The 25,483-nt window shown below is 38.9% G+C and overlaps 2 protein-coding genes across 2 annotated transcripts in view; both read right to left on the reverse strand.

The window, feature by feature from the left end:
* The window catches only part of LOC139117093 (ATP-binding cassette sub-family C member 9-like), a 31,870-nt gene extending 16,716 nt beyond the window's left edge, over window positions 1-15,154 (reverse strand). The window contains exons 1-9 of the mRNA XM_070679930.1: window positions 14,023-15,154; window positions 11,316-11,552; window positions 9,815-10,012; window positions 7,362-7,514; window positions 6,199-6,354; window positions 4,590-4,724; window positions 4,255-4,417; window positions 3,466-3,506; window positions 2,888-3,172 (exon numbers count right to left, since the gene is read on the reverse strand). Of these exons, the coding sequence (XP_070536031.1) occupies window positions 2,888-3,172; window positions 3,466-3,506; window positions 4,255-4,417; window positions 4,590-4,724; window positions 6,199-6,354; window positions 7,362-7,514; window positions 9,815-10,012; window positions 11,316-11,552; window positions 14,023-14,616 (1,962 nt within the window). The 5' untranslated portion in view covers window positions 14,617-15,154. The remainder of the gene's footprint in view (window positions 1-2,887; window positions 3,173-3,465; window positions 3,507-4,254; window positions 4,418-4,589; window positions 4,725-6,198; window positions 6,355-7,361; window positions 7,515-9,814; window positions 10,013-11,315; window positions 11,553-14,022) is intronic.
* A 4-nt stretch (window positions 15,155-15,158) lies between these two features.
* The window catches only part of LOC139117092 (ATP-binding cassette sub-family C member 9-like), a 28,076-nt gene continuing 17,751 nt past the window's right edge, over window positions 15,159-25,483 (reverse strand). The window contains exons 17-30 of the mRNA XM_070679929.1: window positions 25,230-25,441; window positions 24,856-25,095; window positions 23,768-23,925; window positions 22,877-22,969; window positions 22,441-22,543; window positions 22,116-22,229; window positions 21,399-21,510; window positions 20,983-21,113; window positions 20,527-20,605; window positions 19,551-19,659; window positions 19,325-19,428; window positions 18,767-18,900; window positions 18,081-18,143; window positions 15,159-17,366 (exon numbers count right to left, since the gene is read on the reverse strand). Of these exons, the coding sequence (XP_070536030.1) occupies window positions 17,229-17,366; window positions 18,081-18,143; window positions 18,767-18,900; window positions 19,325-19,428; window positions 19,551-19,659; window positions 20,527-20,605; window positions 20,983-21,113; window positions 21,399-21,510; window positions 22,116-22,229; window positions 22,441-22,543; window positions 22,877-22,969; window positions 23,768-23,925; window positions 24,856-25,095; window positions 25,230-25,441 (1,790 nt within the window). The 3' untranslated portion in view covers window positions 15,159-17,228. The remainder of the gene's footprint in view (window positions 17,367-18,080; window positions 18,144-18,766; window positions 18,901-19,324; window positions 19,429-19,550; window positions 19,660-20,526; window positions 20,606-20,982; window positions 21,114-21,398; window positions 21,511-22,115; window positions 22,230-22,440; window positions 22,544-22,876; window positions 22,970-23,767; window positions 23,926-24,855; window positions 25,096-25,229; window positions 25,442-25,483) is intronic.

The following is a 25,483-nucleotide window of genomic DNA, read 5'->3' on the forward strand; positions in this document are numbered from 1 at the left end:
CTCTAATATCGATACTAGACGATACTATGATGACTAGCCTTGTACCTCGGCACACCGGATCTGTGAAATCTCCGATATTTACCCGATATTTATCGGCGATTTGGGGACTCTAATATCGATACTAGACGATACTAGAATGACTTGCCTCGTGCCCCGGCACGCCGGATCTGTGCAATCTCCGATATTTACCCGATATTTATCGGCGATTTGGGGACTCTAATATCGATACTAGACGATACTAGAATACTTGCCTTGTACCTCGGCACGCCGGATCTGTGAAATCTCCGATATTTACCCGATATTTATCGGCGATTTGGGGACTCTAATATCAATATATCAATATATTTGAGTCTGTTAAATCGCAAGTAAATATCCGATATATATCGGAGATTTCACAACCTCACCGTTCAGGCCAAGCCCGACTTCCGAGGACTGGCTCTAGCATCGATCGATACTAGACGATACTAGAGTCTGTCAAATCGCAAGTAAATATCCGATATATATCGGAGATTTCACAACCTCACCGTTCTGGCCAAGCCCGACTTCCAAGGACTGGCTCTAGCATCGATACTAGACGATACTAGAGTCTGTCAAATCGCAAGTAAATATCCGATATATATCGGAGATTTCACAACCTCAGAGTTCTGGCCAAGCCCGACTACCATGGACTGACTCTGGCATCGATACTAGACGATACTAGAGTCTGTCAAATCGCAAGTAAATATCCGATATATACCGACTTCCATGGACTGACTCTAGCATCGATACTAGACGATACTAGAGTCTGTCAAATCGCAAGTAAATATCCGATATATATCGGAGATTTCACAACCTCACCGTTCTGGCCAAGCCCGACTTCCAGGGACTGACTCTAGCATCGATACTAGACGATACTAGAGTCTGTCAAATCGCAAGTAAATATCCGATATATATCGGAGATTTCACAACCTCACCGTTCTGGCCAAGCCCGACTTCCAAGGACTGACTCTAGCATCGATACTAGACGATACTAGAGTCTGTCAAATCGCAAGTAAATATCCGATATATATCGGAGATTTCACAACCTCACCGTTCTGGCGAAGCCCGACTTCCAAGGACTGGCTCTAGCATCGATACTAGACGATACTAGAGTCTGTCAAATCGCAAGTAAATATCCGATATATATCGGAGATTTCACAACCTCACCGTTCTGGCCAAGCCCGACTTCCATGGACTGACTCTGGCATCGATACTAGACGATACTAGAGTCTGTCAAATCGCAAGTAAATATCCGATATATATCGGAGATTTCACAACCTCACCGTTCTGGCCAAGCCCGACTTCCAAGGACTGACTCTAGCATCGATACTAGACGATACTAGAGTCCGTCAAATCGCAAGTAAATATCCGATATATATCGGAGATTTCACAACCTCACCGTTCTGGCCAAGCCCGACTTCCAGGGACTGACTCTAGCATCGATACTAGACGATACTAGAGTCTGTCAAATCGCAAGTAAATATCCGATATATATCGGAGATTTCACAACCTCACCGTTCTGGCCAAGCCCGACTTCCAGGGACTGACTCTAGCATCGATACTAGACGATACTAGAGTCTGTCAAATCGCAAGTAAATATCCGATATATATCGGAGATTTCACAACCTCACCGTTCTGGCCAAGCCCGACTTCCAGGGACTGACTCTAGCATCGATACTAGACGATACTAGAGTCTGTCAAATCGCAAGTAAATATCCGATATATCGGAGATTTCACAACCTCACCGTTCTGGCCAAGCCCGACTTCCAGGGACTGACTCTAGCATCGATACTAGACGATACTATAGTCTGTCAAATCGCAAGTAAATATCCGATATATATCGGAGATTTCACAACCTCACCGTTCTGGCCAAGCCCGACTTCCAGGGACTGACTCTAGCATCGATACTAGACGATACTAGAGTCTGTCAAATCGCAAGTAAATATCCGATATATATCGGAGATTTCACAACCTCACCGTTCTGGCCAAGCCCGACTTCCAGGGACTGACTCTAGCATCGATACTAGACGATACTAGAGTCTGTCAAATCGCAAGTAAATATCCGATATATATATCGGAGATTTCACAACCTCAGAGTTCTAGCCAAGTAAAGATTTCACCACCTCATCGTTCAATCTAAGTTCGATATTGTAGAATCTAGTAGCCGTAAATATCGGATATCATATAAAAGTGCAATGTCGCGGTGTCCTCAACCTGACTGAATACCGAACCGTCACCTTCCAACATCACCGAGAGAGTCAAGACGTCATGCATGACGTTCCTTGCTCATCACTTAAGAGTCACTGTTTCTCATGATAAGATGATTAATAAACTATCAAATCTTCACCAACTGACTAAAAAACTTTTGAAACTGACGTAAGCAGCTCGCAGGGAACTTATTTGCGGAAGGGGAATTTGACACGACAGAGTCGAAATAGTTTGAGGTCTACGGGCGATACGTTACTTAGATTTTTTGGTGAAAATAGCTAAAACACAACTCATGTGACCTCATGCTCATTGCATGGCACAAACGTAATATTTTTAATGAAGAAGTTCGCAACTTTATCCGAAATTTCGACGTAAGACTATTAAACTATAACCAGCTTCACACTGTTCACAACTTTACAGGACACTGCTACACAAATTATCTTCGGCTCCTAGTTTATGGAGTGACTTTAATCTCAGCCAGAAACTATGGATGATCTCATTAAAACAAATGAAAAGGCTGAAGACTTAACAATTCATTCAATTTACAGTTTCCTCATTTTTAGAATTTGTGTACACACCCTTGACGGCGAACCTACACTGGCAAAAGATTATACCAAGAATGCCATTGGCTAAAATCGAGATATAAAAAAATAATGCATACCGCGACATGCTCATCTATATCGTCCTCTGTATTATAATCATCATCATCATCAGGAGGGTCGAAACCTCTGCGTAATGTCATCCGGCCGATGTCGGACTCGTCAACCTCAGCCGCCGCAAAGAAAGTTTGCAATCTTTTGGTGCTGGCGATGGCGTTGACAAGGAGCGTGATGACAGTGGGTACCATGGACAAAGGCATCACGAATGCATTGAACAACGCCAGTGAGGCGAATGCCAACTCCGGGGTCAAAGGTGAAGGGTTAGTGACCGCGTACACAGCAAATGACTGAAAAATTGAGACAAGATTTGTAAATATGAATTATACTTCACAAAAACAATGCATTTGTAATTAGTCTCTCAAACGTAATCAGCACCCTGTGGCCAAATAAGACCTTTATACATTAAGTATGCAAATATTATATGTTAATCAAACAAAGATAGTGAATGACAGAAATAAATTTCTCTTTTCGAACAATACGGAAGATATCAACAAAGCGAGATTTAGGTGTACAACTGTGCATGCTTTCTTTTTTGACGTTTCATGATAAAAAGTCTTAATATAGATTATGAATCACTTACTATAAAAGTGACGACAATAGGGGTAGCCTGGGCTAAAAATGCTGAGGAAAAAAATGGAAGATATTTTTGTGCATTTAGAAGGACGATTTCATCACAAATACGAAATTTTCAGTCCCTACTACATTGTGATAGACTGTCCTTGGGGTAAATATACTGAATCTGTAATGTTATATTCGAGGATCCCCATGTTTCAATGTATACGATAGTACCACGGTCACGTGTTTTCTAAAATTTCGCTCTGCGCCAAAGCGCCCCATAGGCGTGTGTACATATGCCCGAGGAGAAGACAGGCATATGTATACACATCTATAGGGCGCGTAGGCGCAGAGCAAAATTTTAGAAAACACGTGACTGTGATAGTACACGACAGCCAACAAAGGCATTCAATGTATAACGACGTAGATAAGTCAGTGTATCCAGCCAAGCCTTTCCAGAATTATTATCATTATTACACTTTTGCAAAGAAACTACAGTGCGGCATTTGAATGGGCGCCTGGAAAATAATCTTTGGAATCTTTCGAAAAATATCTGAAAAGTGTCACCTCTTTTCTTTCATAGAACATAGCTCATAGTGTTCCAGAATAGTTCAGGTACTGTACTTCAGCTATTAGGCGAATATATTTGTGTTGAAATAGCCGTAGAGCTGTGCTTGTTGTAATTACAGTACTACTGTTTCGTTCATGCTACTGACAACATGTTTTACCTTACAAAGAATGAGTCACAGTAATATTTCTGACTGAAAGTCATACTTTACTACCTAGAAATAGCCCTTATCTTTCTATTACTCACTAGCTGCTATAGTGCAGGTGCCTGCTTTCATCATTTGCCGGACTTCCTTGCCACGGACGGCTTCTATGGAGGAACAAAACAGTTCCTCCCAGCCGTACAATTTCAACAGTTTGATTCCTTGTAAAACCTCGTTGGATTTCTTCAGTCGTTGATCGGCACATCTCTGTGAAGGCCGTGAAAAAATATAAACAATTTACATCGCATCTTGGAGAACACTATCGTTACGGGTTGAAATTTTATACCTTCTGCACATTCGGGTCACTCTTGGAGTTTTAGAAAAATTGAAGTGGTATATGTTGATTTTTTCGATTTGAATATAAGCAAACTTTACTCACCAATACTCTTCTCTGCAATGACGTCATCTTCCGTGATATGACGTATTGTAATGGCGTGACAATCAGAAAGACTGACGTCCCTATCAATGCAGCAAAGCCAAGTTCCCAGTACAGGAGAATCAAAATAACAACAATCTATAAAAGAAAGAGGAAAATGAAACTCATTCTTAAGATAGATATTCCGACTCTCAAATTTTTACAATTCCTTTCTGATCTACCACTTCTGAGAGTTCGTTTTAAAGCTCTTGAGAAGAAAAATTTCCATTGTCTGAGTGTTTGAAAGTTGAAAATTTTATTGTTTCCCATGCAGTTAACACAGGTATAGCGGCCATTCTGAATTTCAAGTATCGGTTAATGTTGGTCATGGGTCACTTTTCATTCATCATCATTTACTACATTACAAAATTTCACATAGCGAGCAACCATTTCTAATTTGTTTCTCTAGTACCAAACTTCGCACGGTGACCCCTGGTCTTCACTGCTGGTAAGAAAATGGTTCAAAGTTTCCTTGGGGAAAGTTTCAGCAAAAGTTAAGTCTCTCGCTTTCGAGATGCGTACCAACTTAGAGCATCATTGAATAATTTCCCCCTTGCCGGTCAGTTCGTCTATTTCATTTATTGTCACATGACTACCTTGGGGTTGCTGCTTTGGAGTCATGTACATAATTCTTGTCAGACCGTCTGGACCGGCTACATACACCAAACAGGTCCAAAGAATACTTCATTAAGGTAGAACGTGCCTCGGGGACAGATAGTCGGACTCTCAAATTTCTACAATTTTTTTCTGATCTACTTCTTGTGGGGGCTTATGGAGAAAAAAAAACTTTCACCGTCTTAGTTTTTTGAAGATCCTAAATTTTATTTTTATCCCGGGCCGATAGATTTAACACAGGGATGGCGGCCATTTTGAATTTCAAATCTCGCAAAATGTTTAGTAATGTGTTTCGCAAGTTCCAAACTTTGCATGATGACCCCTGATTTTTATTGTTGATTTGGTAAGAGAATAGTTGTCAGGAAAGTTGTAGCAAAAGTTTAAGTCTTTCACTTTCGAGGCGCACATTACCTTAATTTACTGTTTCTCATCCAGTCCACCATCCAACAGGTAGAAAGTTTAATAAGAGGACGAGATACCCACTACCCATTACTATATGAAGCAATGAGCAGTGCAGTGCCTTGTGAACGGTCACAACGCCATGCTTGAGTCTCGAACTCACAACCCTACCATAGTGAATCAGTTACCCTTCACTAACACTGATCTCACTTTCTATGATCTACCAAGCTGTAGTCAACTGGAGGTACTTTGCGCATGTGGTGGTCGTATACCCGGCTACAAAGGAGCATAAGCTGGCTGCCTGTTACAGCATGGGATTCAGAATGAATATAGCATCCGATTTAGTATCATAAACTACACTGCTAAATGAAGCTACACTTATTTACAAATCTTACGTGTCCAATTTTGAGACACCACGCCTGTGATGTAAACGTGAACTTGCACTTCACTCCAGACAAAGAAAGAATGATTTTTTTTCAATATTTTGTAACACATTAAGCAACGTGCAAATACCGATCGCAGATTAACAAACAAACGCTTCAATTAACTTTAAACTTGCCTGGTAAGGTATGGCCGCTATGAAAAGTGTCCACATACACAGATTCTGTAAAGACATTACGTCAACTGACATGTGGTTCGTTATTTTCCCGGCAGTCGTCTTGCCACCAGATAAAACTGCGGTTGATAGGTGAAGTGATTTCTCGTACACCATTGTCTACAACGTAAAGGAAAATGAATGGCAGGCCATGGCCCTTCTTCCCTCCATCAATTCGCCATCCGTACATGCATACATACAGGTAGGTCTTGTGTCGCTAATTTATCTTTTCATGAAAGATCTCTTCTCAGCAATCAACGGCAAATCACAATGTGATATTATATATACGTAACTCTCTATCGTAACTCTGTATATAACGTAACTCTCTTTTTAGTAGAATCCCGAGACAATTTAATTTGCTTTTAAACGACTACAGTGACATAGATCCTTTTTCTGTAACTTTCGACGGTTTTGAGAATATATTGAAACTTTGTTTTCTCACTATGTTTTGTCTCTGTGTTTTAACTCTGTATCCATACTTTTTTCCAACAGTCTTCCATAAATAGCCACTGCTGTGAAGTCATTATCAATAAAATAATAAAATTAATAAAATAAAACTACATACATACATACATACATACATACATACATACATACATACATACATACATACATACCTACCTACCTACCTACCTACCTACCCACCCACCCACCCACCCACCCACCCACCCCACCTACATACATACATACATACATACATAAATACATACCTACCTACCTACCTACCTACCTACCTACCTACCTACCTACCTACCTACCTACCTACATACCTACATACCTACATACCTACATACATACATACATACATACATACACGCATGTATATTATAAAACACGTACATATGTGCATATACACCCTTGAATTAGAGCACATGTACTGTTGTAAATTGGGATGTATGAATTGATTGTTACTAAGATAGGTAAATAGATAAAGTCATATACTGAACAGATAAACAAAAAAGGTTACGGATAAATAGACAGGCTTTGCTATCTATTCGAAATTGTATTTTGTGTTCTGTTCGCTTCAACACTCGGCTGTCTCTGAACGGCGTTTTGATAGGTTCTGACAACTGGTAAAACACAGGACAAGCAATGAGCTGTAAATGACACGATGTTAGCTTTGATACCTGTAAAGCTGTTTTGACTTGGACTGCCTTCAGGGTGGCGATGTTCCCTCCAAATGCCATCGTTATGCTTTTGAGAACGATGCCAATGAAAATGATGCCGACAAGTACGAACCCGTTGTTGAAAAACTCAGTCACTGACACAAGCGGCGTTTCCTGAAAAATAAATGATTGAGTCAGCAGCTTAGAATGACCGGACTTGCAAAAATATTAATGTCAATTTGCTATGATATTACAAGTATGGCGTGGATATTGATAAGCAGTTTCAAACTCTTTATACAATAAATTGTCTTATTCTGTCAATAAAAGAATTTGTCAAATTGTAAAACTTTACGTTAAGGTAGTATGCGCTCCGAAAGTGAATGACTTAAACTTTTGCTCAAACTTTCCTGAATGAAACTTTCAACCACTCTCTCACCAAATAAAATAAAAAAAATCGTTGGTCACTGTTCAAACTTTGGAACAAGCCAAACAAATTACCCAACATTTTGTGATTTCAAAATTATTTTGACGGTGAAAGTTTTTCTTTGTACGAGAGCTCTAAAATGAGCCCCACAAGTGGTAGATCAGAAAAAAATCGTAGAAATGTGAGAGTCCCTGAGGCGCAGTCTACCTTAAAGAGGCACTCCCACTTGGTAACATTTTTAAAACACATTTTTTTCATGCCAACGGTCGATATTTGACGTGGCGACTGCACACGGATCGCGAGATATCGATAAAAACATGTCATTTCCCGAGCGTATTTTTCACATCCCGAAGTTTTACGATCGTTTCTGATTTTGACCCGAAATCCCCCGAAGGTTTGTTGTTGTGCTGATTGACGATATTCTAGGGAATCTACAATAAGTTCGAACGACGCAATTAATTTACTTCCCACTGCAAAGACTTTATATACAGCATTATGCCATTACCTCAGGTAAGTTTTGTAAAACTCCTTAGTTTTTGTCGTTTTCATTATTCTTAATCAGTTGTACTATATTTTTAACCAATACCACATAAACATCAGTTTTTACGTGTCAAATATTAGCCCCCTCCGATGACTACATTTTGTCGTCTGCCACACAGTACGCCGCGCGCGTGGTATGCGTCTATGCATACCACTCGGCGGCCGCTATGTATCAACCGCACGTAACTATGCTAGTCACCTATGCGAATTCTGGTGGAATCAAACTTTGTTTTCCGTTTTTTCTCAGAGTCAGTAAGACTCGGCTTTCCCCCAGAGGGCATGACTGATTACCGACGCGAGTGGTACTGTGGCATACAGCAGCGTAAGCGTAGACTCGTACTCCATAGCTTAGTTGACAATAAGCCCAGTGCCGAACGTTCGATGCTCGGAAGCTGAATTTAGGTGGGCCACCGGAATTCAAACTTTTACTTTTTTGAGGACATGTTTTTATCGATAGCTCGTGATCCGCGCTGTCGCCACGTCAAATATCGACCGTTGGCATTAAAAAATGTGTTTTAAAAATGTTACCAACTGGGAGTGCCACTTTAAGGTAGAATGCGCCTCGAAAATGAAAGACTTAAACTTTTCCTCAAACTTTCCTTAAGGAATCTTTCAATCACTCTCTTTCAAAATCAAGAATAAAATCGGGGGTCACCATGCAAATATTGGTACTAGAGAAACAATTTACCCAAGATTTACCGATATTTGAAATTCAAAATGGCCGCCATTCCTGTGTTAACTTTATGGAGAAAAAGCAAAATTTTCGAATTTCGAAAAACTAAGCTGGTGAAAAGTTTTCTTACACCAAGAGCTTTAAAATGAACCTCCACAAGCGGTATATCAGAAGATAATTGTAAAAGTTTGAGACTACGAATGTTTGTCCCCGAGGTGCGGTCCACCTTATGTGATCTTGCAGGAACATTCTAGGTAAGTTTAACTATTACAGTAACTGAAAATATCAAACATGACCTCTTTTTGATTGAATTTTATTCTTATTGAATAAATAAAATGCCTTAATATTGTGAACATCGTTACGAAAATTATGAATAACGGTGACCACATCGAATTTAAAATGAGAGGGTGTCGGAACTGCGCTCGATGGTCGTATGGGACCCCGGATGAGACCCAAACGACCAATGCAATGTAAACGCTGTATCCAAGGTACTTTGATGGTTGGTGTAAGTTGAAATAGTTTGTCACATTGCACATCATAAAATTTAGATTTTACAGCCATGTTTATACATAGACCCTCGAGAAAAACGTGTTTCTCGAGGGTCTATGGTTTATGCGACGCATTTAGAACTCATGTATGAAATATATTGTTTGTAAACAAGGAAGTCGCACAGGCGCAGTTCCGACGACCCTTTCTCTTTATAGTACAGTACCGGAAAATGAGTTGAGCATTATTTATTCATTATATCCGGCTATTCTTGATTATTGAAGAGACAATTTTAAAGAGAACAAGTAAAACTTGAACTCTTATAAGCCATCTTAATCCATATTTACTTACATGGCTGCCAGCGAGTTCACTGGACTCAACGTGCCAAGCCGAGGCATATGCTACCACGCCACCAACGGCAACCGGGGCAATGAATCCAAAAGTTGCACTGAGGATCATCCACGTACTCGCTATAGCTATATCACGGCCGTAAGCGTTGGAATAAGTCCTCCACAGTGACGCTGTTCGGTTTTTCTTGCTTGCGCGAGCCTGTATTAAAATCAATAGATGGGAAGATCAGTAAGCGTAAGCCTAGGCCCATAGCTTACAACACATTCTACTAAAAGCACCTCATTTTATAGTCAATTTCTCTAGTGAACACAAGTTTTCATATAATATCATAATGAATTGATAAGGCCAAATTATATGATTGTGTGTGTCCGATAACCCGACCTACCCTATGTAAAACCATACGACCATAAACTTCCTTTTGCATTCAAAAAAATTACGCATTGGCAAATTTTGCTGGTTTTGATTGCTCAAAGCCAAACGAAAGATTAACAAAAATAAAAGAACAAAGGTTCCCATCGACCTACTCTATTTCCTTGGGTCATGTTAAGTGCAAGCATTCAATGCTTATGCCCAAAACGAATGCGCTACATGTATTTTGAAACCAAATTAAGAGGCATCGTTCCTGAAACGCTTTCATTTTCTGATTGACAGGTTTTTCCCTTCCTGAATCTAAGGCTTATTTAAATCGTAAAACATGTATTTGAGTGTACAATATATTCCTGTATGAACTAGAATAATGATTTTATAAGCTAAGAGGGACAATATAATGTTAAAATAATGATTTTTATGAAGGGACATAGCAGAGACTTCTGATAAGTATTTGATTATTTTTTCCTTGAGATCAAGCATTTGTTCTTAAGTTAATCAACTTTGCAACAAAACTCGCTGTGTACCATTTGTCTTCTTATTTTTGACAACTGACTAATACTCAGCTGTCGACAATTAACATGTGATATTAAACACATACAGTACTTGTGATAGACGTGTTTTTGAAAATAAAACATGAAACAGGATTTAAAAAAAGGAAAATACACAAGAAATAAAGAGCCATTTGACGCAACTTCGATAGGAATCGATTACTTACATCGTATATGGAGAATTTCCACAAAGCACATGATTGCACACATTGCACATCATTTGGTCGGATTTTTTAGGTTTTCCTACAACTTTGGAATACCAAGGTTGAATTATCTACCCATACTTAATCGCAGAATCCTTCCCTTCGACCTCCGTTTAAAACGGCACTCCAATGTACCCCCTTTGCTCACCACAGCGTTACCACTGAGAGCACTCAGTAAGTTACGATATGTCGTCGGGAGAAAGACATCAAAATAGAGGAGGCGTATCATATTTGATATATCATAATCAATAATTGCTTGGATCAACGTTTCTTTCATACAAGTAAACTACACAAGAACAGGGATGTACCGAGCGTGGATTTTAGGGGGGATACTTAGTAGATAGCTGCTACATGAAAAATACATTAATCGAGCTTCCTTACTTTCTCTTTCTCATATGCCTTCCTAAAATGGTTATATTGATACTGGCTTTCATACTCGTCCGGCAAACAGCCAAGGTCTGTGAGTTCCAGCGGCCTTTTAAAGCCAAGCGTGAACAACCAATTGACAGGCCAGTAGGTGATTTGCGATACCAAATTGGTGTACTTGTAGGTGTAATACATGGACTTCTTCCTGAGGTCACGTGGGTATGGTTGTTCATTGTACCAGCATCTGAATACCTGCAAGCGGTTTTATAATATCTATTTTAAGAGAAATTATGCAGTTCAGTCGTTGGCCTTGGCATCATTGTAGTGATTTGAACTCTCCAACCACAGGGAACGGAACAAAATCAAGAAATTCATATATCCTTTTTATGACATCTGTGATATTTGCAATGAAGAACAGTATTTTCTATCCATGGTCTTCGTTTACTTAATGAATAAACTGGAATCACTGATCACTTGACCATCCGCAAACCTGCTCAAGGTAAGTTAGGCCTCGGGGACAGATATTTGGACTCTCAAACTTTTTCTATTCTTTTCTGATCTAACACTTGTCGGGGTTCATGCGAAAGCTCTTGGCATAAGAAAAATCTCCTTTTTTTCGGAAATCAAAAATTTTATTTTTATCCATAGAGTTGACACAGGGATGGTGGCAATTAGGAATTTCAGTTATCAGTAAATCTTGGGTAATTTGTTTCTCCAGTGACAAATTTGCATGATGACACCCTCCGATTTTTATTCTTGATTTTGAAAGAGAATGGTTTAAAGATTCTTTGAGGAAAGTTTGAACAAAAGTTTAAGTCTTTCACTTTTGAGACCCATACTACCTTAATCTTTAACTTCACCGGGGTTTAAACCTGTCGTTCAATAACTTGCGATATGCTAATGACCTTATATCATATGACTTTCTTGATTTTCGTACCGTTCCCTATCCTCGACCGAGATACTTGGCACACATAAGGAAAGTACCCTACTGGAGTCTCACAAACCTATTATATGCAAAACATACACTCTTTCGTTTTAACCCTTTAAAGGGCCATTATTTGTAACTTTTGACCATTTTTTACCTCGGAAAATTCCATGTTGGAGGCTCATATTTGTTGCAAAATGTTGTTTTACGAAGAAACAAACATGATTAGTGATGTTATAGCCACATAAAACTGCTAATTTTTGTTCAAACGTGTTGCCCTTCCGAGCCCGTTTGTTGACGTCTGGCATGCTCAGCGTGCTGGGGAGAACGCAGATATGGTGACGCCGCGATCACGCGAGATGTACAAGTTCACGTTTATTGCAGGATCAAAACAACATTGCGTCGTGGATTGCCAGACATCTGGCTACGCAACGTGCTCGGACAATGGACTACGATGTAAGTACCGGGCATAAGTAATGAATAGTTATTTTGAAATTGCTGTAAATGGCTCGCGCAGGTGCAGAAGAATGCCTACGTTGCAATCCGCGTGTCAACAGAGTTTGTATTTCTGTCCGGACAAAAATTGAAATTTTCGTTGTAAAATCACATGTTATTTAGTTGTAGGGCACGTAATGTTTCCGAATAATATGCGATTCTCTGTTATTTGACAGACTCTTCAACATGAGCCAGTGATCATTTCAATCAAAACTAACGGAAAAATCGCCAGAAGATACAGCTAATGGAACTTTAATGTACCGGCCATGTTAATTCTGTGACATCCTGGCCAATACATACATGTAAATGCTCTACAAACTTACACTCAGAATTCTGATCAGTTGTACATATTGTTGTTTGCTTTTGTTTGTGTGCATTTAAACACAATGCATTAATGATATTAACTAACCCGCAGACTTTGGAATTGAAGTTATTTATACATTATCAGACATGTACACCAGTGTTGCAGCTAGGACGCGCGCCCCCTTGCGACGATGTCCTCACAATGGAACCCGTTGTCCCGCATTCTCGCGCACTGCGGTTCACCTCGGGCGCACTAGTGAGTCGACTGAGTTCAATGTTACTGACGGTGGGGTTTCTTTTGCATGGTTATTTTGAGGCTTATATTTACTTACTTTCGAAGCTGTGATTAAAAGTAACTACATTGTAAAACGCTGCACTTGGTTGTAGTCCGACTGAGCTCTGATTGTAGGCAGATACAGTATACTGTACTGTAAATTAAAGCATACTGACGTGGTCCGGGTAGCTTGAACTTTGTTTGTGAAATATAGTAAAATAATACGAAATTTGTTTGACAACTGATGCATGTTGTCCTCAAAATGTGCAAAATGTGCCCCAAAATAAACGGTTGTAGGACACAGTGTCCCCTTGTTTAAAATTCATGGCTGCAACACTGGTACACAGTAGAAAGTTTGTTTTTGGGGAGTGTAAAGGCTCGGTCCCTCCACTAACTGTTGCTGGAGGTCCGCAGGTAACTCTGACAACATAATCACCAATAAAATCTTTATTTCGTATTTGTTTTCATGACATATAGAACTAGACAGGAGCCAAAGTTCGCATGGTGCTATGAACGTTCTTGAAAATGTGTTTTCATGACAAACAAAGTGTGGGAGAGCTACGAATCACCTCGTCAATATTATGGTAAGCAAAGGTCGAGGTCGTGACTAGCACGGGATGTAATGGCAGACAGCCTTTCAGCCTTTCTGGTCATGGACAGGCGAACATTAAAAGTCATGGTTCAAGAACAATGGAGTTCAATAATTATGATTAATTGTTCCTTACCTTACATCTCAAAACATTAGCTTCAACCAGGACAAAAGTCAAATATAATGCGATACATGCAATAATGAAATCAAATCTCAATATGTGCAAATCGAAGTCATATTCCTTTTCCAGGGTAACAAATCTCCAAATTTCTGTGACAGTTGTCAGTAGCCAGTAGGTAGGAAGCAACCAGATGAGCCCAGGTTTGTTCCAGTATTCAACGTGGTGGTAATAGACGAGGCTGACAATGACATTGGTGACGGCGAAGATTTGAGGAACGTACAGGTGAGGCTGGGTGGTTGAGTTTCTGGTGACGTCTGTCAGAATACCCTCTCCAAGGGCACCGAGCAAAACGATGCCCAGAACGATTGAGAGCACCCACTTATAGTAGTGGCCAGGAAAATGAATGAGGCCTTTCGAGCGATAATGGCGCAGGTCTGTGCAGTGGCCTGCGACGACCAGGACAACTGAGGCAACGACAAGGAAAGCGCCGTGAACACACACGCTGAGAACGTTGGCCAGACAGTGGTCCTGACATGTACTGGCTTCCCCGTCGGCTTTGATCGACGAATTGTCTCGTAACAGGTCTCCGAATAGTACCAAACTCGCCATTTTTCATGTGAAAGCTGCAGTCAGGTCATATTATTTGACCTAGGAAAGTTACCTCTGTAACAGAAAATTTCTATATGGAAATCACGCCCTACTTGCTAGCTTTCGATCATGCATGCGACCTTTTTAACCCAGGACGTGACGTGAATATCCAATTCATGACTACGACAACATACAGCGACTCGTAAGGCTAAGCTTAAGTGAACAACCAGAAACGTATGCTAGGGGTCCGGCGGGAGCCGGATATGGTTTTAATTTTAAATTGTTTGACATAAAAGATACTGTATTCAATCCTTTACTCTAACTGTATAAGAATAGCTCGTACAATTGATTCAGGAGCAACCAAAATTTAGCAGACGACACATGATGACTTGGACAACGCGTTTATACAGGAGAAAGATCATGCAGTAATTTTGTATGCTCTCAACTCGGTTATGATTATTCACTGTGTTTTGAACCCTACAATGGGTATAACCAGCCAACTTATCAATTACATCCGTTCATTCAATAACCACTAGTGACAGACACTCAAGCAACCGGTAACGTACCAGGAAAAGTCGTGTTTTATTTACGCATCAGATCAAACATCTCTAGTTCCATGGCCACACTTCTAGGGAGCATTTGTTTTTTACAGGGGGGGGGGGTTAGGTGGAAATCAGGGGAGTTGACTTTTACGAAACCGATTTTAGGGGGGGGGGTCAAATTTTACAATCAATGATTGGAAAGGGGGTGTCAAATTTTACAAAGGTTTGTATGGAGTATATTGACTTTGGAATTTCACCGAAATGTTGCTTGATCCTCCACACATAATCTATGAGTAGTCTATGAGCTAGCTAAATCTGCGTATTTATAGACTCTTGATTATTGATATTAATGTACTTGATCAGACTAGGGTACTTATCGGTGCATGTGTGAGCAAGACTGAAATTAGATTTTGGAAGTTCACCGAAATGTTGATTCACTATCTTGTCTATGAGGAAACTATGCATAATTTTTTTTTTCAATACAAAACTAGCTAAATCTGTGTATTTGTGTATGCTTCATTATTGATATTAATGTACTTGATTAGACTTGGGAGGCTACAAATAGATGTTTGTGAAAGAAATTGGATTTTGGAATTTCACCGAGATGTTGATTCACTATACATGTTGGTCTATGAGGAAACTGTGAATAATTTTTTTCCAATACAAAACTGGGTAAATCTGTGTATTTATGTACTCTTGATTATTGATATTAGTGCCCTTGATTAGACTAGGGTGATGACAAGTTCATGTGTGTGCAAGAAATTTGATCTTGGAATTTCACCAAAAATGTTGATTCTCTATATAGTATGGTCTGTGAGGAAACTTTGAATATTTTTTTACAATACAAAACTAGCTATTGAAATCTGTGCTTTAAAAAAGTTTGACAATTGATATAAATTATAAGTGACGCGAATATTATATTTGAAAGAGCGGATCTTAAATACCAATATGATATTGGAATTTCACCAGCATTATTTGTAAAGTTCAAAAAAGGATTCTTTGAAAGTTCGAAGGTCAAATGGGAAATTATTAGTCAATTAAGATATTATTGATGCGGACTGTGACATCTGGGGGAGGGTAGCTGTTTTTGTGCATGAAAATTGGGGTCGGTAACTCTTTTTCTTGCAAACACTTTTGAAGGGCCTAATTTTTCAGACCAGGGCCATAGTGTGCGAGGGTAAATGAATCAAATCTGATGATGTTTTTGGGGGGTCACATTTTACAATTTGTGAATTGGAGGGGGGGGGTCAAATTTTAGAAATTTGATTTTAAGGGGGTCGCTTTTTACATTTCATTTGTCGCTCAAGTTCCACCGACCCCCCCCACGTGAAAAACGAATGCTCCCTAAGTGACACATAAGCTTCCAATACATCATAGTCTTTAAAATAATACTCATTTATTGCACCATATATTGTGTTCAGCGTGCTGTCCTGATATGATCCTACTAACTTGTTTCTAAATTTAGCAAGCTACATGTCAATTGTAATTTCTGATAAACCAGCTTCCCCTTTTGGAACACCATTTGTCTTCCCTAGTGATCACCTCGTTTGGAAAATTTATAATGGACGGTCGATTTCGGAGTTGCCCGCTCTGTTCAAGGTACTGTCGAGAGGTTATAGCATTTTGCTCGATGGGAAATATACTTCTTTGATTTACTAATCTCAGTGAGTTTCCTCATCGAACTCTTCAGAGCCCTGAGCCCTGGAATTACCGAACGCCATACAGTGACTCGAGTAAAATATAAAACATGATTTTACAAAGTAATAATATAGTTCCTTATCGTGATATAATTTAATATTTAATACCAATGAAACTGCTTGACAAGAACGAGCAGATTGAAATATTACCTGACGGTTTACAGAATACTTGTTGAAAGAAAAGATGGGATTTTCGTTTTTGTTAAAAATCTAAAATATTTGGTAAACAGAAACTATGATATAGACTTAGGCTTCTGTATTTACACTTAACCTAATTTCCTAACCTAAGTTACTCTCGCCTTCTCTAAGTACAGCCTCGTTTTCGTAGTATTTAAAAGTACATAAAAATTTCATAACGCGCAAAGTTTCACTGGAAGTCGTCGATAGAATATGACTATGTGGTCTTGTCAACTAAAGAAGTGAATAAACTGTCCGGGTTCTTCAGTAGATTTTCAGGGGTGTCATATTCCATGATCTTGCCGTCGCTAAGCACCAACACCATGTCAGAATCCATGATAGACGCAATGCGGTGCTGTAGAAAATATATCAAGAAACTTGTCAATGTCTACTTTATAAACGTACGCAGTAAAGAACGCACATTACTTGCGTTTTATGATTTAACAATTCTGTTGAGAGGTTCTTGTGATACGATACCATGATGAAGTTTTCAGTGGTTCGAAGAGGCGTGCATCATATAAGTATTAAGACTCTTCAAAATGTATTGTTTGGAAACAATTAACCCCCTCCCAAAATGCATGAACAACCACAGCCTCCACAATAGTTCTTTTACTGGTTCCATGATGCAGTGCGCAGGTATTACTTTGCGTCGTTACTCCTAGAACTTTTTAGCCTTAAGGTATACGCAGGGTATGTTACTCCTAGAACGCTATGGCAGGGTACACCCTACCCTATGTTTTTGTCGCCAATGGATACAAAATACATGAGGAATTTTTCGGCATCGCAATTTTGTGTCATTCTTGTATAAATATCCGCTTTATAACAAAATCAGTATGTTTTTGTTGTTTTGAGTGTGTATACGGTATTTGAAGCAGTCACACTAATGCATTGTAGGACAACCGGGAAAAGGTCTATAGAAAATTACACATCGTCTTACTTGTTATGGCAAATAATGAGGAAAACACCTTTAATATGTTTTATTGTCACTTCTTCTTCGTATAAAAATGGCACTGATTTGCCATAGTTTGCAATCGTCAAAGAAACACCGCAACGACTGTAAAACACTCACCGCGATAGTCAGCACTGTTCTGTCGGCAAATGCAGTCTGTATAACATTCCTGAGAATAGCATCCTGCACAAAATAAAATAAGAGCTGCATTCTTAATCTGTCAAAGCTACATCACGATGAAAAAGTGTAGTCTTGTATTTTCTATAAAACTGACGCAATACTACAAAAGATTGAGACATATTTCGTATGTTAGTCATGTGGTGTGAGATTATGACTAGTAGAATTGGCACTGAACATTATCTAGTGTATTTCAATTTTATTAACATTTAACCTTTTCGCAGGAAAAAGTAAGTCTATTATATTGATCGTAGTATTTGATTCAAATATTAAGATAATTCATGCTCAAATTCTTTTGCATTGAAAGTCAGAGTTTGCTATGAATAATGAACATATTATAGTAGGATGCAGCCCTGACTTAGATTGCCGATGCATTTATTATTTCCGAAAGCAGATAGCGTTTGTAGACTGAAATAGATATACTAACTAAATCATGCTATATCAAAGATTTACCCAATCCTGCGATTTCAACGAGGAAACCCCTATAAACTTATCTCCTTTCATGTAATGGAAAACTTTATGAGGTTCGTATGCTTTCAGAGAAACAATATAAACCACGATATGAAGATGTATTGCACATATTGCCATATTATGTGTTATTGTGTATCATGTATATCATTTAGGCTTACAGTTTTCATGTCGACGGAAGCTGTGGCTTCGTCCATGATGAGAATTCGTGATTTACGCAGAAAGGCTCTGGCCAGACAAAACAACTGTCGCTGTCCAACGCTGAAGTTTTCCCCTTCGTCCGATATTTCAGCATCTGTGGTCGAAAAGATATTAAAAGAAAACTAATTTACCAGACAGAACAATGGCAAACAATTATTGTTTTTTTTAGTTTGACCTTTTTCTGTAATAGCGTAGCAGAATCTGATATATGTAATATTAAAAACAAAATGGCATGATCCCTTTGGTAGATTTTGAATATTCATCGACATTTTCGTTATTACATGGTAAATCTTGTGTCTTCTTTGGACTTTAATCGACGCCACTGTCGAGGCTGACACATTTCATGTATAAATTAGTGAAAAATTGTAAAAGAAAATGATGATATTTATGCGGAGAGGGTTGATTTGTCTGTGGCGTTTCATCAACTTGCCCAAGCTTCACAGCCCCACATTTCCCATCAGAAATGAGAAAGCAAATATATTCACCTGGACAAAGACAACAATAGTTGAATAGCTTACCGAGTTGGTCGTCCAAATCCAGGACAGTTTGTTTGAGTTGAGCGATATCCAATGCCTGCCACAGCTCCTCATCATCCCGCAATCCCTCTGGATCAAGATTAAATCTAACGGATTAGAAATGAACGCACCTTCATTATTCATCGAAAAGAGTATTCTTAGAATTAAAAAAAAACAACACATTTTTGTTTACTTTCCACACTAGAAATCACCACTCAACAATAATTACCTTATGGTGCCGGCGAATAGAACAGGATCCTGCGGTATTATAGACAGTCTATTTCGGAGTGTCAGCAACGGCACATTCGCTATGTTGACTCCATCTATTGAAACGTAACCTGTTAAAACGAACAAACAAAACAGTTCAATATTTAGGATTTTCATCCTGAGTTCTATAAACAGGATTGCCCGGCTTAAATGGTAAGTTTGTGAGTGACATTTTACAAAATAAAAGTTACATACTCGGTAATGCAATATTGTAGTATTTGTCTTGCGTCCAAAAATGATGAAACTGTATTCCTTCCGCGCGCCTATCGGATGCACTGACAATGAATATCAACAACGACATTAGGACACATCTTCAGCGACCTAGTTTTCATTTACCAGATCGAAAAGCAGCCCCAGCGGGCCTAGGGGAGAGATATTTAACTTTCAAATTCTAAAACTCTTTCCTGATTATCATTTGAAGGGGCTCGCTGTTGGAGAAAGAAAAAAATTCACCGTCTTAGTTTTGGAACTCCAAAATTTATTTTCCCCATAGAGTTATCACAAGGGGTGGCGGCCATTGTGAATTTCAAATATCGCAAATTTATGGGCAATTTGTACCTCTAGTTTCAAACTTCGCACGGTGACCCACGATTTTTATTGTTGATTTGACAAGAAAACAGTTGAAAATTTCATTTAGAAAATTCTGAGCAAAAGTTGAAGTCTGTCACTTTCAAGGCGCATACTACCTTAAGACGTGTAAAGTCACCACACTTTAGCTTTCTGAAATGTTCAGAATAGGATTAAAACAGTAGTTTAAGTAGATGTGGTACCAATATTGCTATAGTTTAAGAGTTTTCAGTGTGAAATGTGCCAACGGGAAAACCCATATCAACAAATCTGAATCGCTGGGAAGAGATCAATTTAAAGGGGAAATAGTAGATAAGCTTTTTCGATCAGTCTGTTAAAGTTCATGAGATCACAGGATGCATAAACCATACCTTTGTAGGTATCTATCATTCTGAACAAAGATAAAGTGAGAGATGATTTGCCGCTTCCGGTTCGACCACAAATTCCGATCTGAGAAGATAAACGAAAATTGTGAATCGTTTTGAATCCTGTATCGACCACGGTATTCATAAAGAAGCTACAGGGTGGAAAGGAAAGATATTGGGAAATTGCAATTTTACGAGGAGCGAGCGAAAAACGTTTTCAAACACATTCACATTATTCAACTCAAAATTTACAAATTACAATTTACAAATGTCATTTGACTAGGAACCATTTTACGTAAACGCATCTGTAGGATTTACAACGTTGGGTACATATATAAGGCTTAGATGTGACAAGAAGACACAAATATGTGATATTACAAAGAAAAATTCTGTAACCAGAGAGTAATTTATATGCTCTAACTATCACTAGCGCTGTTGAATGCCATCAAAGCTTGTATTTACCTTCTGTCCGCCTTGGAACTGTATGCTTACATTCTGCAGAACTGCATCGAGTTCCGCACTGTATCTCACTGATACAGTGTTAAATTCGATGTGACCCTGGCTCGGCCAATCAGGTGGCGGGTGGTACACGCCTGCAAAACGATTTACACAGATAGACAGAGTGTACGTTGGTCTTGTTGTTTCAAATCCATTCACACAATTCGGATACTATACCCCGTAAAGGAGTCTTGACATTTTAATTCGGAAAATGTGGAGAAAACTGATAGGTATGAAGGTTAGGTAGATAGATACGAGGATCGGTGGATTGATTAATGGATAAATAATAATGTTTATAAATAAATGAATCTGAAACATACTTATACATTGAAAGCGTACTTGAAAAGTTAAAGTAATGTGAGTTTTTAAATATCTAATACCTTGATATTCTTCAGTGTTAACGTGAGTGTAGTAATCAACTCTCTCTATGGCGTTCATTTGCATTTCACAGTCTGCCAATGTTCGAACCAGCGTAGTTAAAAACATACAGATCTGCCGAACAGAAGAGTCAGTCATGATGGGAAAATGAAATGCACACCACAAAGTCCCATAACGCTTATCGTCGGGTGCAATCGATTGCCGTGTGTGAGGTTGAATTTAGAGTTAGGGTAAGAGGACTGATCTTGGGTCTAGTACGTAGTGTGTAACCACAATAAGTATAATCGATAATCATTACAGGTATTATCTTAATATTAGCAACAGACTCCGATGAGCTTATTTGAGATTACTGGTCAAAGTATTATCTTAAAACAGTGTTGGCCTATTGCAAAGTAAGAGGCTAACATGCGTGAATAAGCAGACCAGGTACACCATGTTACTTATAAATCTGCCATGGAAACCACCATGGCCATATTTAAAACTTTCCCCACCATGGTTTGGCCCAAACCCTTGTTATCAATGGTGAATGTGGACCTGTCTACAGGGAATAGAGGGATGAACAGGTTAATCATCATCGGGACAGATGCCCTTGAACTTGTCCCACCCATGCATTTCCCATCCGCCAGTCGTGGTTAAGGTCCGGTATGACCCCATTGACAAGCAAACGACCAGGGGTAAACTTTCGTAGACTTAAAGTAGTCACAGCAAGGTACACTTACAGACAACGCATAGGTGATCGAAAGACCGACCCTGCTGGGCTCAAGGTCACCGAGAATACTGCTCAATAAACTTGACAGACAAGATATGAGGATGATGAGAGAACCGACGCACTCCTGTTTTGTAACAAAAGAAAATCAATAACAATGTTAACGCATGGTTTCTTTCTTATACATCGATTATGTTAAAATCTAACATGTATTGCAATTCACGATAAGACTATCAGAAAAAGCTAATAACACAAACATCAACATAATCATAATACATTGAACATCATATACAAATACAGTCTGCATACCGAGAGTACACAGACTATTAATTACTCACCAACCGTATACCGAGCCATCTGTTGCTGGTGTGAAGGTATAGCTGCGCCAGGTTGTTTTGGTCCAATCGATGAACCAACCGATTTCGGAATCTATTGTCGCTCCTGTAAAAAAAAGTCAAATTCAAGCAATGTCAGTATATTGCGTATATCAGTGTAGTCATTATGCAAGTTACACATCGTAACTTTCATATTATGCTCGCATACAAGATGAGGGTTTACCATGGTTACAAAACAAACATTAGATATGGGTCGGAAAGAAGTTTCGAGGCGTTTAAACTTTAGTTTAATTTTTTTGTCTGCTGCTTATGGGAACTCCGAATCACAAATTCGAGTAACATAAAAAAATCATTGTAAAACGAGGTTTTTGAGAAAGATTATTCGATCGGGGCATTAGGGATAGATACAAAAGCATTCATCGTTGGTTGATAAACTTACCTGTATGCCCGTATAGTGGTTAGTCCACCGAGTGTCTCTGATAAATGTGCGAATACCGGTGATATGGAGATGCTATCAAGACGTTTCAACTCTCTAAAGAAGTAAACAAATAAACAAACAAAAGAAGTAAACAAATAAACAAAAAAATAATAAACAAATGTATAATATTAATGCAGGTCAATGATGGTCTAATAAGCAAGTTAATGATTTCACTAGTATGTGTGTAGTTTCACAATATTAGAAATGACTCAAATGAGAGACCACTTAAACAATTGTTAAAAACCAACCCAGCATGCATCACCAGGCAAATATGCAAATGTCGGGACAATTGATATGCACACTTCATGTTTACGTCATAGAGCATTAACAGCAGGCAAAATAATGATATGAACTTATTTCATTCGCTACCTGTCACATAAAGCTGATTTCAGATGCGACAGTATGATCAAATATTAAGGTAGTATGCGCCTCAAAATTTAAAGTCTTAAACTTTTGCTCACAATTTCCTGAGTTAAACTTTCAATCATTATTTTATCAAATCAACAAAAAATCGTTTGGAACAAGAAAAAGAAGGTACCCAACATTTTGCGATATTTGAAATTCAAAGTGGCCGCCATCCCTGTGTTAACTCTATGGGAAAATTATATTTTGGATTTTCGTAAACCTAAGACGGAGAATTTTTTCTTTCTCCAAAAGCTTTCTTAAAATGAGCCCTCACCAGTGGTAGATCTGAGTCCGAATATATGTCCCCGAGGTGCGTTCTACTTTAATTGTAATGACATCAATTAAAATTATTGTACCAAACTGGCACTATTTAGAAACGTGGAAAGATTGATCGCCAGAGAAATGGGCGCTCCCCCTTCAAGTTCACGGTTGACGATACAGTCTTACCTGGAGGTGGTAACGAAGTATTTCATTACTATAAAGTAACAGGTGATTACAGGCAAGGCAGCAAGGATGAACACCGGTGTTACGATTGTGTTCACCACTAAAGCCGAAGTACACTGCAGTATACAGGTCATGATAGTGTTTATACTGAGCCATAATCTCTACAAGAAAGAAGAAAACAAATACTAAAAAGCAGGTGATCAAAACATATTAACAATCTTATTCCGGAGAAACTACACCAAGCCATGTGTAGGATGTTTTGTCCGTTGAATCATAGACCCTAGAGACGGAGTCTATGATCTGGATGGTGTAGAATTTATCCAAGATAGATTTAAACTGCTGTATCTTCGACAACTTTTATATACACGATCACTGTGCATGCCACTGGCTCCAATAAAGTTAGCAAGTTTGTAACTCTTGAATATGAATAAAGTACGCTGGCTGGTGATCATTTTAGATGTTTTTATGTTTTTATTTGTATCCTTACGGTTTCTGTAAGCCTACTGAAAGAAAGGTTGATGAGAAGGGACGTTGCAAAATTTGCACTTTACCAATCTATATTCCTACCGATAGACTATAGAGCGTAATTATCTTGGAAAAACATCCCTCTAAGAATCTGGTCAAAACCGTTTAGAATGCAAATAATGGTGGAAGAAAATACCAGAATCTCACTTGTGAAAGCCGCTCAGGGTTTGGATCGCCTTGAAGAAGACAACTCGCTCAGAGAACATTTGGAAGTTTCATATGACAGAACACCCGGATGTACGTATGGGTTAGAACGTTTCTGTGCTTAACTATTATGAGGATCTATGACCATATGGGAAAAGTGTATTATTCTTGCAGACTTTCATTTGGAATGTATTTATTGTTGATTTGTAAATACTTTGGAACAAAGTTAAAGTTAGCACATTTGAAATAGGGTGGGTCAGGTTACTGGTAATACATATATTTCCCCCTGGCATTTTATTAGAAGCAGCAAATACATTCGTTAGGTAAAATGAGTACCGTTTTACCTTTGCGAATTCAATACTTTCGGGTTGCCTTATTGCGTCATATTAAATGTGCCAGTCTGAGTTAGCTTATTCGCCTACCTGATCTATCAGCTGTGTGTCGTTGGAAAACCGATTTAAAATGCGACCAATCGGTGTAGTATCGAAGAACCTCAGGGGTGCATGGACAATGTTCCGTAAGAGGGCGATGTGGATACGCTTTGCAGCCAACAGCGAAAATAATATTTGACATCCTGTCGTTGCGAGTGCAAGAATGATGTACGTGGAGGAAAGAAACGCATATCCCCTGAGATAGTAAGTCAGTTGATCGTCAGCTTCTTCCTAAGATATAAGAAAACACTGATCAGCGTGCATAGTGTACGTTAGAAGAAATGCCACAACTCATATAGACGGTGGACGTAAACATGAAATAGAAGTCATAAAAACACTTAATGTTATTCGCAATAAGCATTTACCTGAGTTATGTTGAGACTATCGTCAGCTCCAGCCTCTGACCAATCGGCTAACCAGAAGTTGTTCAAAATGTGCGCTGTTCCTTGACCAACGAATAACACAAATATCAAAAGAACTATTGGCCACTTGATCGCCTTTGCATAGGTGTAGTAAATTTTCCAAGAAACAGATCCCTTTTCTCTCTCTTCAGCTTGAATCAAGCTAGTACCGGCACCTAGAAAAAGAAAGTAAATTGCTAGATGAATGTGTGCGCAAG

The sequence above is a fragment of the Ptychodera flava genome, chromosome 18 (assembly GCF_041260155.1).
Source record: "Ptychodera flava strain L36383 chromosome 18, AS_Pfla_20210202, whole genome shotgun sequence".
In the NCBI taxonomy this organism is placed as follows: domain Eukaryota; kingdom Metazoa; phylum Hemichordata; class Enteropneusta; family Ptychoderidae; genus Ptychodera; species Ptychodera flava.